The sequence below is a fragment of the Tyto alba genome, unplaced genomic scaffold (assembly GCF_018691265.1).
Source record: "Tyto alba isolate M040663 unplaced genomic scaffold, T.alba_DEE_v4.0 Super-Scaffold_6, whole genome shotgun sequence".
Classification (NCBI taxonomy): Eukaryota; Metazoa; Chordata; class Aves; order Strigiformes; family Tytonidae; genus Tyto; species Tyto alba.
In genome coordinates, this window is record NW_024881327.1 from 49,172,007 (window position 1) to 49,183,658 (window position 11,652).

Sequence of the window (11,652 nt, forward strand, 5' to 3'; positions counted from 1 at the left end):
TCTGAAAGATGGAGAAGGAACTGAAGAGGTAGAGAATGATGAAGACAGAAAGGGATTAAGGAGCAATGCAAGACTGCAATAAACAACTGCTATCAGAAAGTCTTCCCTGCCTCTGAGCAAAATAAATTCTTGTCATCCCCAAATGGTTGCTTCACTCATCCTGGATGTGCAAAAAGGAACAAGGAAACACAGAGAATTTAATTAATCACCTCAGCACATCCTTTCCAAGTCCAACTCTTAGTATTTTCAATATTTTTGTTTAATTTGTTTATATAACTTAAATAACGTCAGTTTTCATTTCATTTGCAACAGTTTACTTCAGGTTGACTTTTGTCAGTTCTGTTTACTCCGGATGACTCCTTTCTTGATCAAGTCTATATATACAGCCAGCCAGCCAGATAGATACATAAAGTCAAAATACATCTGTCCAGCACAGCATGTTTTAAAAATTATTCCAGGTTTGATCCTGCACTCTTATTTAAGTCAATAAACACCTTTCACTGGCTGGAATGGCGTAAGAATGGTCAAAAGAGCAGGGTCAGCAGTAACAAGCACCTGAGAGCACATCTTTCCCAGTCTTCCTGAGCTTCAAAAAAAAAAACGAACCCTAAAAAATATCTATGAGTTTACAGAGAGAACCACAGCAGTTAAGAAATGAAGCACCAAAGACAAGCTGTGCCTACAGCACCCAGATTTTGTTGTTTGCATACAAACATCACTGCCAAACACCACTACACCCTTTCAGAAAGGGGCAGTGCTATAGTTGTTCTGGAAGACATAAATGCAAATGTCTCAATTTGCATACAAAATATGTCTCAGTGGTAATGCTGTACTACAAACACATTTTGCATTGACATTTCCATAGCTACTCATTGTGGTGTAATTAGTGAAGACTCCAGAGACTTAAATTTGCTTTTCATCTGAACTTAAGTGCTCTGTGTAAAGCTGCTTTGAAAGCTAAATTGTCCATCAGTAGGAACACACTCCAAAGTTTTTTGTGGCATTATTCTTTTCACTATAATTTACTTTTGTCTCATTGTTAATCTTAAATAGACCAAATTTCCACACTTGGAATATTTCAGAAGTAATTAATTTAAGTCTTCAGGATACCTTTTTATGTGGGAATGCTAAAAACTAAAAAGCAGCATGTGTCAAGTTGAACATGTCCACTGACACACCTTGAAAAATTGCATTTGGTTATGTACAGTACCTGGATTTACCCAAAGACAAGGACTCTCAACCCCCATTGTTTGCATGCCAACAGTGTTACCATGCATGGAGAAAGGACTAGACCAGCCTGCATTCAAGTACAGAATGAGGCATATACCTACATCGCCCACCACCCTCCCATTAAGCCCCCAGAACTGTAACCCCACACAGGGGATGTTTCCACTTACCTCTTTCACTCTACCAATTCAACCATGTTCCCACCTCCCCATACACCAAGGGTCCAGTTAACAGCCTCCACAGCTGAGCTCAGCATTTTATGTGGGCAGGTATTTTTACAAAGTAACTGTCTGTACAGGCAGGGACCAGAGCCACAGAGCAAGCACTGGCACGAGCAGTTACTGTCAGTCAATAATTCTTCAGGCAGAGGCTTATCCCCCAGATCTACACAAGTCCCTACACATGGGCTGTTATTCACCACTTGCTCCTATCCAAACCCATGGGGAAGCTACTCTAGGCAAGCCACTGCTGAAAACCCAGCAGGACAAGAGGCATCTTCTGATCTACAGTTGCATAGCATCTAGCACATGATCTTGGACAACACCTGAAGCTCCTAGAAGTTGAAAATACAAGTTAACTTCCCCTCTCACAGTACTACCAGGAGGAGTAGAAATAGCCAGATTTACAAGTCATCCACAAGACAGTCCATCTCAAGATCTTGCTGGACAACGCAGTCTTTGAAGTTCATGTAACAAGATCAAGCAGCTTGCAGTGTAAAGCCCACAGTAACTGAAACCTGCAAGTCATACCTATATAAAGGAATTACTATTCAAGAACAATAGGAAAAAGCAGGCAGTGAAACATAAGGTAAAACTAATGCAAATACATGCAAAAACACCCCAAAATACCTGCTCACTTCACTTAAAAAACATACTTCCAAAACCAGTAAATGATAAAATGAAAGTTACTTTGGTTTGAGCAACGTATGCTTCAAAAAATAAAAGCAAAGTTAAAAGGCAGAAAAGGCGTTTTCACATGGAATAAATTTGAGCAAGATACTCTTTATTGAGATGTTGTGCACATTACCAGAAACGAATTCTCCATGAACTTCCTGCTCTGAGACTTTTTAAAGCAAGAAAAAACCCACAGACATACTGTAAAACTTTATGCATAGAGTTAGAAGAGTACATTTAAGAAAACTTAAACCAATTACAGATTGTTTCCTGGGACACATCTGGGGAAAACAGACGACAACAATGAAGTGACAACTACACCACTAATGTCTGATTTAATGAGCACAACTCTCACAATTAAAGATTACACATTTTAATCTGTACTCATTATCAGCCAAATGATATATTAATTTCCACTAAGGCTTTCAAGACTGGTATAATATCTGAATAAAATGTTATTCATTTATGTAACAACATGAAAAATAGTTTGGTAAAATTAATAGTTAGAATTAATTTTGTCTGCACCTGAAGCACTGAAATCCATAAAGAACAAATGTAAAGGCTAAGACATAAAAAAAAAAAAAAATAGTTAATTAGGTGGTAGTGCATGTTTGGGTTTGGTTTTTTTTAACATATATAAAAGATATTTAAGAGCCATATATTAAGCAGAGCCTCTCAGTTAAAGAAACCTAAGCATATGAAAAATTTAACTTCTCTGTTCTTTAAGAAATTAAAAAACTTGATTCAGAAATCAGTATAAAACTCTCCCAGATCCCTCACACATCTTTAAAACCTGTTCAACTCTCTTTAATGGGCAAAACAGTCTTGATTCAGGGAATTTTTAAGTAATAATTTATTGCAAATTAATACAACTTCTAATCACCACTTCAAACACTAAGAAAAGAAAACAAACAATTTAACCCATGAGTAAACATATTTCCTTCCCCTTCTACATGCTAAACCTAAGCCAAACACTTTTCCTCCTCCCCTCGTTGTCTCAATTTCCCTTATTTTTGCAACAGGTTACAGAGAGCCCATCCCAACTCCTTTGGGGAGGCAACAGGCAGTGCAGGAGCTTGGGGTCATCTGCATAATGGTTTCTGTCTGCAGCTCCTCTGTGGTTCTCACTGGATTTCTTCTGGTCCTCTGTGCTTTTTACCAGCTTAACTGGTCTGGCATAGCTGGCCCACAAGTGTCCCATGGGTGTCCCTCCTCTGCGACTCTACCTACCAAGTCTCCTGATCAATCCATGATACCTTCAGATCCTTCTTACGTTTTCAAACTTCATCATCTCTTCATTGTAAACAGTAAAACATAATGAAATAAATATTGCAAATCACCTCTGTCCATTTAAAAAAAAAAATCACGACAACAATTTTTTTTGTTTTAAATCAACAGTGAATCAAGCCCTGTCCCAATAATAATCAGGGAGAAAAAATGATGCAAAGAATAAAAAAAACTGAAGCTAAGGACTGTTATTTGTGCAACCCACTATACACAGAGGAGTCCTCAGTTGCAAGTGTTGTAAAGCAGCAGTTTGACTGTACAACTGCAATGGATTAGAGATATTCCTATCCATCCAAAACACAGATTATTTCTTATATACAAAACCAATTTGGAAACATTCTCCCATGACTTAAATAATTTGTTATTAAAAAAAACATCAGCGTAGAACAACATAGAATCATCCTCTAGCATGAGGAACTCCAGAAACTGCAACACGGTGAAAGACTGCCTCACTTTCCAATGACTTCTGCAGAAATGAAACAAAATTTTTAAGCCAAATTTTAAACACAGGTCTAACAGACGGGAAAAGCTAAATGAAAAGCTGCCCAGATGCTGAGACTGGATTTAAAACCTACACAAGGAAAGTAAAAAGCCTTTTATTTGAATGGGCCCATTTGCCCATAGTGACAAAATACTCAGCAAAAAGTGGAGAAAGAAGAATATACAAGTTATCCCAAAGGAACTGTTTATGATTGGGAAATCTCTTTCTATAACACAGTAAACATTGAAATACCTTAAGACTCTTGTTTAATGGTACATGACAAAAATCCCTTAAAATCACAAGCATGAGGAAAAAATCCAGAGATATTAAAGATTTGAGGCAGACTTATCAGGGACAAGCTGATGCATGAGAGACTCTTGCATTATAATCTGTAGTAATGTATTAACTGTTGAATATCTATCTTCAGATAATCCTCTGAACGTCATCCTACTACTTCCTAGCAGAAACAGTCACAAGGCAAAGAGATGGCAGCCAGGGAGCTGTTGCAGACAGCTGCTCACTGGAGGAAAAACTGGATCTAGAGTTAAAAATTAAGAGTCGTCTGTCGATTATTTCTTCAGTTGGAACTATATAAACCCCACAGTAAAGTTGGTATTTTAACATATTTAGATATTCGATAAACTTTCCCTGAATATTATCTGCATTACTATTGAATGAAAAAAGCATTTGACAGGCATGCCAAAGAGTCCATTGTTTTGATTAATTTAATAAAGTCAATAGAAAGAATACACCCTTGATGGTAGAAAGAAGTTTTGCCTATAATATGGTTATAAGCATCTACACAGGACATTGATTACATTAGTGCATAATACGTCTTACAAAATGAACTTTGACTGGTAAGGCTTTTTAATCAGGCAATACAAAGTAAAAACCAATGTTGTCTGTACAGTCTGCAATTCATTTGGTCAAGATCTGCCTCCTCAGAAAATGAGAACGTAATACTGAACCCTATACATATGGATGCAATTGGCAAAAAGTGAAAAGAGGAGTAAATGAAAATTTCAGAGCAGTTGACAGACACTCTGAAAGGCACCAAGGTGAAAATTATTTGTCAGGAGACATGAACACCAGGAAGAAGCAATAGTACCTTGGAGGGCATCATCATTTTTCTCTCCTTGCCTTTCGGATGTTAATAGTGTCTGCTAAAATAATGTTACAGCAAAAGAACTCTTAGTGAGTTCTAAAATCACAGTTCAATGTTCAAAATAGGGATCACCGTCTTGATTTCACTTCTGCCTTGGCACCTTTTCCTCTAGCCAAGCTTTTCTATATAACTTCTTTCAGGTACTCTAAAGTGAGGAACAGCAAAAATCCATAATGTATGAACACAAGAAATATCAACAAGATGTGCTTCAACACTTAAGAAGGCAGATAACGCTTTGCAACAGATGAAAACGGTGTCTGAATTTGGAATTCTTCTGACTCCCAAATGAGCTGCAGAAAGTCAGTGTTCCAGCCAAGCATGAAGAAACAGGTGAGCTAGAGCACTGCTGTTGTGAACAGTGTGGTATTAAAAAGATAAGTTTATTTCTTGCAGAGGAAGCTTTTGAGCGCCCCCCCCCCCTTTTTTTTTTTTTTGAGCAAATCCCACTTCCCCCTTTCATATTACTTGCGTTAAAAAACTGTGGCCTGCCTACTCCGGGCATTCAGAACCTGAGGTCAGCCACTCCTCTCAGCATCTGCTGAAGCCAGCATATACACAGGAAGAACGAATTAGAGCGTAACAGCAGGCAGCTGCTACTCAGAAACACCTCGGATGCACATCTTGCATGCTTCTTTCCCCAGCACATCCTCCCCCCCAGGCCCCCAGACCCTGCACTTGTGGAAGCACTGCTCTGCTCCAGTCCTTTGAGGAAGAGAGCACAGTGTATCAGCACATCACCCACCACCAGCTGGGTGGGTTCACTCAGCACAAATGGAAGGTATTTCTGAGCCCCTGCAAGGAAGCAAAAACAAATTACGTCTTTCCTCTTACACAGGAAGTTTGAGGAAGAAATCTTCCCTAGAAGAATTAGTCGGAAAAGACAGGGCATAGCATTAATCTTTACTGGGCTAAGAAAACATGCCAGCAGACTTACACAGCCAAGATGTTTCATATTACATCTGAATTATGCATCAGAATAGCACTGAACAACTGGTAATTATGGAACAATGTTAATAGTACAGCATCATTTTTACCACACTATCATCTAACACTCTAAGAGATCATGGTAAAAAAATCACACTTGAGCCTACAGAAGTGAAGGAGGAGATGCCAAAAGCCTCCCATGAAGAAAAAACTTAAAAGGAAATTGCAATATAGCAAAGAACATTGCTGAAACCAATTTTAGTGCTTAACTTCTGAAATCTTTTTTGCCTCAGTCTTCACTGGCAAGGGCTGCACCCACACTGCCCAAGATGCAGAAGGCAAAGATAGGGACCAGGAGAATAAAGAACCGCCCAGTGTAGGAGAAAACAGGTTTGAGACCATTTAAAGAACCTGAAGGTGCACAGGTCCAGGAGACCTGGTGAGATGCATCCACAGGTCCTAAGGTAACTGGCAGATGAAGTGGCTAAGCCGAAGTCATGGCAGTTCAGTGAAGCTTCTGCTGAATGGAAAAGAGGAAACATAGCCCCCATTTTTGAAAAGGGAAAAAAGAAAGACACAGGGAACTACAGGCCAGTCAGTCTCACCTCTGTGCCCAGCAAGATTATGGAGTGGATCCTCCAGGAAACTATGCTAGGGCACATGGGGAAAAAAAAGAGGTGATTGGTGAAAGTCAACATGGCTTCACTACGGGTAAATCATGCCTGAAAAATTTGGTGGCCACCTACAATGGGGTTACAGTGCTGGTGGATAAGTGAAGAGCAACAGACATCATCTATCTGGACTTGTACAAAGCATTTGACACTATCCCACATGACATCCTTGTCTCTAAATTGGAGACACATGGATTTGATGGATGGACCACTCAGCAGGTAAGGAATTGGCTGGATGGTCGCACTCAGAGTTGTAGTCAATGGCTCAATGTCCCAATAGAGAGCAGTGACCAGTGGTGTCCCTCACAGGTCAGTGTTGGGACCAGCACTGTTTAACATCTTTGCCAATGACACAGACAGTGGGACTGGGTGCACCCTCAGCAAGTCTGCTGATGACACTGAGCTGTGTGGTGCAGTGACACGCTGGAGGGAAGGGATGCCATCCAGAGGGACCTGGACAGGCTGGAGAGGTGGGTCTGTACAAACCTTATGAAGTTCAACAAGGCCAAGTGCAAGACCCTGCACATGGGTTGGGGCAATCCCAAGCACAAATACAGGCTGGGCCATGAGTAGATGGAGAGCAGCCCTGTGGAGAAGGACCTAGGGTATTAGTCGATAGAAAACGGATTGTGAGCCAGCAATGTGCACTCGCAGCCAAGAAAGCCAACCCTGTCCTGGGCTGCATCAAGAGAAGTATGACCAGCAGGTCAAGGGAGGGGATTCTCACCCTCTATTCTGCTCTGGTGAGACCTCCCCCTGCAGTGCTGTGTCCAGCCCTGGGGCCCCCAATATAAGAAGGACACAGACCTGTTGGAGTAGGACCATGAAGACAATCAGGGGGCTGGGACACTTCTGTGATGAGGCCAGGCTGAGAGAGTTGGGGTTGTTCAGCCTGGAGAAGAAAAGGCTCTGGGGAGATCTTATATCCACCTTCCAGTGCTTAAAGGGGCTACAGGAAAGGTGGGGAGGGACTTTACAATGGCATGTAGTGATAGAATAAGGGTAATGGCTTTAAACTAAAAGAAGTTAGATTTAGATTAGGTGTAAGGAAGTTCTCTCCTGTGAAGCTGGTGAGGCACTAGCATAGATTGCCCAGAGAAGCTGTGGCTGCCCCCTCCCTGGAAGGGTTTAAGGCCAGGTTGGACAGGGCTTTGAGCAACCTGGTCTAGTGGAAGGTGTCCCTGCCCATGGCAGGTGGGTTGAAACTAAATGATCTTTAAGATCCCTTCCATCCAGAACCATTCTTTGATTCTATGAATTCAAGACTTCAGGACCTAAGAAGTTGCAGAGACAAATGATGGTAAGGGTAAAGGAAGATCTGCTCCCAAGAACAGAGACCTTGGCTTGTCCAGCTTCACAAAACAGGATGAGAGTTTGACCTTGGATATAACAAACATGTAGACACCAATGCCAAAAGCAAACAATTCAAACAAAAGGACAGTGCTAGAACACAGGAAAAAGTAGTCATAAATAAATAAGGTTTACAACCACAAGATTCCTGAGCAGCAAAGGAATAGCCTTCTTAGAGTATTGGAAAAATAACAGACTACACAAGTTTTAAGAAAGTCCTTAATAATTTATGAATGACCTTATGTGAAAGAGTTGCCTGCAACAGGGGAGACTCCCCTGTAGTTCAGAAGTTCTATGTCCAAATTGCTTTCATTCAAACTCATTTGCAATTTGAAAATTACTCAATGACAAGTTTGAAGCATTGGCTGGGTCTCGTTCAATAACCTAGCCTTTATCAAAACTCAAGACCTACTTAAGTTTTCCAGGCTCTCTTACCTAAACAAAGTAACTCACCCTCCAAACACCCCAAATCTGCAGCAATCTTGGCACATGCCACATTCATCACCTAAACAGATGTATGTAAAGCAAACAAAATTAAACATTTTTATTCTCTTTTCCTCAGTGAAAGGAAGTTTCTGCTATTGCACTTTTGTCTTCCTACATCCTGTCTGTAACTGCCTGTGAAACATTTGTCCAATTTAATCAAACTCTACGGAAGGGAGAATGCTAAATCCCAAGAAGTTCCAGGAAACCAGAGGCAGGGTAAGCCTGTTCCTCATCAGCCCCAAGGAAACAACCAACGCACAAAAGCACTTGTGCACACTAACTCTCCAGCTGCATTTTGACCTTTCAGTGAAATTCCCTGTGTTTGCTACCTCTTGTCCGGCTAGTAGAGGGCTTGGGGAACAGCTCAAGGTTTCCTGCTGCGTGACCTAAAAGGGCGATAGTAGCCTCACTGCAGCAAAACAGATAGAATAACAGTCTGCAGGAAAAACCGCACACGGCTTATCATAAGCTGCATTTAAAAACATGTATCCACTTTAGACACATGAAGAACATTTTATCTCAACAAGTTTTCTTTAGAAAAGGAAGAACTATGCATCTTTATTTACCCTGTTTCTCAGAATGAGACAAAACCAGCCATATACCACAGGAAAGCAGTTTTCCTCCAGTAATTTTATGGAAGTTTCCCATTCATTTCCATAAAGAGAGCAGCAAAATAAACAGCTCTCCTCCATCATCCTTATATTTTGATCTTATTTACTGAAATAGGAAAAAAAAAAAAAAAAAAAAAAAAAAAACCACACAAATAAACTAAAACCAAACCACAGCTCAGCACAAAAAACTGTTTTTCCTGAGTAGCACTGAAGAAAATAAAAAGGTTTTGGCAGCAATGACAGCACTCATTCCTGTTTTGCATTCACATCGCTCCTGAGCAGGAAAGGACAAAAATCACACACAAGCAGGCTATCACGACTTGCAAACAAGTGGAAGCCTATAAATTTTATTTTAGAACAACTCAAGACAGCCCCAGCGACATTCCTCCCCCTTCCAGGAGAGGCCCAAGACAGACCTGACTTCCATTGCCCATCTGCTTAAGAACTCCCAGCCACCACCTCACCGCTCAGAGACCTCCTCGGCCCGGCGTTTCCTTGCCTTCCCCTGGAGAGACCTCGAAGCACAGGCGCTGGTGAGGCACATCCTAAACATTTCAGCCCATCGTAGCAAGGGTGGACGTCGCGGCCTGGCCCGGGGAGACCCCAGAGGCCTCCGAGCGCCCCCGGCCCGCTGAGGGAGCAGCGGCCCCTTGGCACATCAGTACCTCAGGGACCCATCACCCCCACAAAAAACACCCCCAAACATCGGTGCCTTCACGCTTCAGCGGCACCTCAGACCTTTTCCAGCAGCGACAGAGGTCCCCGCACTGCTTCTGTGGGCAAATGCCCCTCAGCAGGCCCCGCACCACCGCACCGGCCTCCCTCCCCACCCCCGGTAAAAAAAACCCACCCTTTCCCTCCCCCATCCTCCCAATTAACCCAAACCGTCGCCTCGCACCCGCAAGCAGAGGGTCTCTGCCAAACCACCGCCGCTCACCTGCGCCGGACTCGGTCCGGGGGCCTCGCCTCTGCATCTGGGCAGGGAAGGGCAGCACGGCCCCGCCGCAGGTAACGGCTCCGCGGGAGCCGGCGGAGGGAGGGCGGGGGGCGGTGGGGGGGGCGGGGCCTGGGCGGCACGTGGCGGAGCACAGCCAATGGGGGCGGAGCGCGGCTCCGCAGCGGGGTGGGGGGAGCGGGGCCTGCGGCGGTCGGGGGCTGAGGGGAGGCAGAGGCCGGGGGGCGGGCTGTGGGGAGGTGCCGCAGCCTTACCACAAGCCGGCCGTGTGTGGTGTTCTGTTTTTTTTTTTCCCGAAATTGACATTTCCCAGACTTTTCTCTCCTCAAGAAATCGTGGGTTGTGGTGGGGGGGGTTTCCCCCCTCCACAGCCAAGGGACCAGCGCCCTCACCACCTCTTCCCCCGCCCCGGCGCGCGTCCCCTCAGCTCGGCTGCTCGCTGCCTCTGCAGCGCCTTCAACCCTTCCCCCCCCTCTCGAAAAAATCACCGCATTTTAGCTGCTTTTATTGTGCCTCACGCTCCCAGGAGCTTGGGTGCGTGAGGGTTTTCAGGCCTCTCCATAGCCGTCTCGGGAAACTTCTTTTGCTGACAAGACACCCAATGCAGTAAGCGTAAAAAATGTCTGATTTAGTGGTAGACCCATGTAAATGGCTGCTTGACTTGGAAGAGAGGAGAAACAACCTCGTAGACCCACCTGACCGTGGGCATAGAAGTCACAAGTTGAACCACCAAAAGAAAAGAATCAGAGAGCCACTGGAGCAGAGCTATAAAGCCTGGGTGCCAGCTGCAGGAGAAGGCTGATTAAGCAAGAAAACACATTAAGTCATTACAGATTGTGCTAGGCAGGAAATTTCTATTATTTTTTAAAATATCTGGCATATTGTTACGGTATCTAAAGATTGCTCCCTAACCTAGATGATTGCTACAAAACAGAAGCAGCAATTCCCGACATTGGCAGCTGCTAATATATGGGTGCTGGTATTACAGTGCATAACACGCTACAGTGGCCATGTCAGAAGAGCTGGGCAGATACAATTGCTCTTAGACAAGGTGGGATGAAGCTGGCCCTGCGATGCTATTCACAATTAAAATGGCGTGGTGTGGTAGAGGTCCACATTGCTTTCCTGTAAGAACTGCCACACAAGGAGATCTGAAAACAATCATGATTTTCTGACAGGTATATATGTTCCCTTACTGTAAGGGATGGACAAGCACATGTCCTGGACCAGGATGCTTTCAAATTTTATACAAGATCAATGCAGATGTGCTTTTTATCCATATATTGGTAATTTCTTCACATCTCTTGCTAAACTATGTCTCTTGATCTTTACAACAGATGATATATCGCTTTTATGTTCTGTTGGCTGTTTGGTGGTTTGATTTGTAGCCCGAGCAGAAACAAAATATTTCCTTCGCCATTCTTTCAGCCGTTGGTGTAACCGAGGACAGAAGATTTACTCAGGTTTAGCTCTTAACGCTAGTCCTCCATAGTTGCAACCATTCATTAGTTTGGACTTTCAGATGAAGCCAGAAGATGTAAATAAAGACCCCAGTTGTACAGCCAGGCATGCACAAGGGTGTCACAGGGCCCATCACATTGG

The 11,652-nt window shown here is 43.2% G+C and overlaps 1 protein-coding gene across 5 annotated transcripts in view; it reads right to left on the bottom strand.

The window, feature by feature from the left end:
* Positions 1-10,135, bottom strand: part of ST3GAL5 (ST3 beta-galactoside alpha-2,3-sialyltransferase 5) — a 28,233-nt gene extending 18,098 nt beyond the window's left edge. For 3 of the 5 annotated variants that reach the window (XM_042808338.1, XM_042808336.1, XM_042808335.1), the window contains exon 1: positions 9,994-10,124. In XM_042808338.1, coding sequence (XP_042664272.1) covers positions 9,994-10,069 — 76 coding nt within the window. In that variant the 5' untranslated portion in view covers positions 10,070-10,124. Of the gene's footprint in view, positions 1-9,993 lie in introns of all 5 variants that reach the window. The other 2 variants (XM_042808339.1, XM_042808337.1) reach the window with 2 other exon arrangements.
* Positions 10,136-11,652: the final 1,517 nt, after the last annotated feature.